The sequence below is a fragment of the Orycteropus afer genome, unplaced genomic scaffold (assembly GCF_000298275.1).
Source record: "Orycteropus afer afer isolate SDZICR_OR568_19922 unplaced genomic scaffold, OryAfe1.0 scaffold00038, whole genome shotgun sequence".
Taxonomy (NCBI): Eukaryota; Metazoa; Chordata; class Mammalia; order Tubulidentata; family Orycteropodidae; genus Orycteropus; species Orycteropus afer.
This window is the reverse complement of record NW_006921625.1, coordinates 6731850-6735185: the sequence shown is the minus strand read 5'-3', so window position 1 is coordinate 6735185 and position 3336 is coordinate 6731850. Positions and strand designations below refer to the sequence as shown.

Genomic DNA, 3336 nt, shown 5'->3' with positions numbered 1-3336 from the left:
ACACAGTGGCAGATTGCCAGGCCTTTCTACTGTGGCACTGCTCAGCAGGTTCAAACCGGCAACCTTTAGGTTAGGAGTCCAGTGCCAACCGTTTGTGCCACTGCAGGACTGACTGACTCTGTCCATCTGTCCATTTATCCATCTGTAATACACACACACATATACACTCCATCACAGAACGCGGTCAGCTAGGTTTCTAAGGCTGATCTATAAATGCTAACTGTGATTGACAAGTTACAAGTGTGGAATTGGGGACACTTCCACACCGCAGATGTTTGCCACAGGACAACAAAGCCTCTGGAGGGTGGACAGCATTGTGTCCCTCTCCTGTTCTGGAATGGGGTGGGCACAGTCTAAAGGAACCCTTCTTGGGGCTCTATTTCCACGCTCACTGCAGAGAGTGTGAAACAAACACCTGAGAGGTGGTGTCTCCTGATCTGCAAGTGTCCTCTAAGAAACTGACCTAACTCAGACATCCACACGCGAGCTCTCGATGGCCTGCTCGGAGCATCCCAGGGAACCGCTCCTGAGAGCTGCCTCTCGGGTCCTGCGTGTAAAAGGAGCCCTGAAAATCCATCCTGGCCGGCTATTTACACCCCTCCCTGAGGCAAGGGTCAGTGGTCACTCACCTGCCGTGTAGCTCCAGCCAGGGATGTGGATGGTCAGCTGGTCGGCGTGGCTGCCAGCGTGGTAACCAGTCCCGTGGTCTCCTGTCCCCTTTCTTACGGTGCCGTGGTCTGTTTCCACGCCGGCAAGTCCTGTATTTCCCAAGGCCGGCGAGCTGCTCCAAGAACACGTGCGGTTCCCCACACGCGCCCGCGCCAATGCCGGGCTTTGCTCCCAGCAGCTGTCCCGCAGCCCAGGAGCCCAGCCTGGGCCTAGACCACTCTGCTCTAGCTCCGTGGACTTGGGCCTCCGGGCACTGCTCATTGGCTCCCCATTAGCCAGGCCGCCGACGCCATCTGGTGTTGATCTGTGGGAACGGCAACTTAGGTTGAGGGACAGGAAGGCTCTGTGCACTTTGGGGCTGGCAACTGGAGGTGGCGGGATGGGGACAGAGAGCGACTTGTCCAGATAGTAGATGGAATTCGGACATGGCTGAGAAACTCGGAGGTGGACACAGGAGCTGAACAGCAGCGGACCCTTCTCCGGGGGCGAGCTGCCTGGAGAAAAGCTGTTCTCTCTCCCATCCCCATTAGTGACCCAGTACTCGTGTCCCTCCCACAGCCACGGGTGGGCCTCAGGGACCTTCAGCTGCATCACAGAGCCCTTGCTGGAGAACTCTGTGCATGCAAACAGTCTGCGAGACCCTCCTGGCTCTGCACCACGGGTCGGAGCAGGGGGGACCGTGAGCAGGGCATCCCCGGCCCCGCACTGGGTGCACAGTGGGTCTTCTGAGCTCTTCCACAGCACAGTGCCAGCCGGGGGACCCACACGCCTGGCCGTGACGGTGATGGACGAGAACCCTTTGTGAGAGCCCCTGCACGGGCTCTCTTCCTGGGGAGGCAGCATGGTCCCGGGTTGTCGCGCACCTGAAGGTGTCTGAATTCTTAACCTTTGGGGAAGCAACGCTAATGCCCCGTGGAAGTCCACGCCACTGTGATCTGCCAAATATGGCTTCACATGGCGCCTGTGAGGCTGGGCAATGGTGTGCGGCCCTGGCACCACCAGTCCATTTCCCCTTGATGTGTTCTTGTCAATTAGCTGTGAAATGACTACGGATGAAATCATCTTCGTGTTTGGTGATGCCAGAGCCTCCTGCAAAGGAAAAAGATCCCAGTTATTCAAACCATCCATTGTAGTAATAATAATTTATATAATTTTAAAAACGCCATCAAGTCAATTCTGACTCATAGCAACTCTGCTGGGCAGAGCAGAACTGCCCCATAGGGTTTCCAAGGTTGTGATCTGCATGCAACAAGATCCCCGGGTGACTCTTCTGTAGACCTACATACATAATGATCACCTGGCAATCTTGTTACCCTGTAGATTCAGATTCAGTCCATCTGGGCTGGAAATGCAAATTCTCAGCCGGGGTCAAAGGGCAATGAACCTTTTGGAAGCCCTGATCCGCCCTCCAGAAAAGCAGGAAGCCCACACCTGCAGCCCTGCACCTCCGCTGGTGCAAGCTCCATTTCAGGGGCTCTCTGCTGCCCGGCATCTTGGGAACCCAAGGCCAGAGAGAAGAAAGGACGGAAATGAAACGTGCAAGCATGACACACAATGGCCCAGAGGAGCCTGTGACTGAAATCAGGCGACTTCGCTGATCAGAACGGGGAAGGGTCGGACCAAGACTGAAGGAACGCGGCTGCATTTCCCAGCAATGTCCAGGAAGCTGACCTTCTGGCCAACCGCTACTAATGATCAGGGTGTGGACACCTCCTGTCAGAAGTTCTCGTGTCCCGACAGCAAAGCCCCACTGCGTCCAAGCTCAGGGTGCTGTGGCTGCAAAGCAAGCGCCCACCCGCCTGACACCAGGAAGACTCTGTGTCCCCGTTTTTATTGCAGTCGTGTGTAAGTGCTGCAGAAAACCACATGGGGTGTGCTGTCCCCCAGCACTCAGGGAGGGCCCCCAGGGCCCTGCAGCCCCATTCGGACAGGCATTATTCTCCAAGCTTAACGTGAACGCGGAGCCAAAAACCACCATGTAACGCTAGCGCCCACTGTCTGCAAAGCCTCTTTGTCTGGGGGCCTGGAGGCATGACTGGTGCTCAGCAGTCACAGAGCCGTTTTCAAACTCTGCCTGCGTGAGGGTCACGTGGGTTGTGACAAGAGCAAGTTCCCCAGCCCCAGAGACTCCACAGGTCAGAGAGTGGGGCCCAGTCATGTGCATTTTAACAGCCCTGCTTATTCTGATGTCAGTGATCCAAGAAAACGCACACTGAGAAACCAAGAGCCACAAGGATCCTGGCCTTTGTGGAAGGAAAGGCCACCTAGGCTGGGAACAGGGTCTGCTTTTCCTAAGACGTGACAAGCAGGCGCGGTGGCATTTCTCTTTTCTGCAGAGCAGGAGGAACATTTACGGTGGTCAAGTATTAACGCCCCCCGCCAACTTCGGAACCAAAGACCAGTGTTCGCCACTACTGGGTGTGCGAAGACAGCTTCCCCCCCCCCTTGGCTTTATTATTTTTCTTGTTTTTCATGTCAATCTCCATCACCTTACACATGGTTATTTTTTAAATATACATGGGAAGTTGCAAATTTCAAAGATAGCAGAAGACAAGTATAGAGACAAAAATAAATAGTCATTTACAAATTTACCTCATTTTTTAAAAAATCAAAACATCGCCACCTACAGCTCCTCAGAGCAGATGGCCAGTGGCACAGCACAGAGTC

General features: G+C 54.6%; 1 protein-coding gene across 1 annotated transcript in view; it reads right to left on the bottom strand.

Moving 5' to 3' along the window:
* Window positions 1-1797, bottom strand: part of CUNH10orf90 (chromosome unknown C10orf90 homolog) — a 61081-nt gene extending 59284 nt beyond the window's left edge. The window contains exon 1 of the mRNA XM_007936889.1: window positions 630-1797. Within this exon, the coding sequence (XP_007935080.1) occupies window positions 630-1797 (1168 nt within the window). The remainder of the gene's footprint in view (window positions 1-629) is intronic.
* Window positions 1798-3336: the final 1539 nt, after the last annotated feature.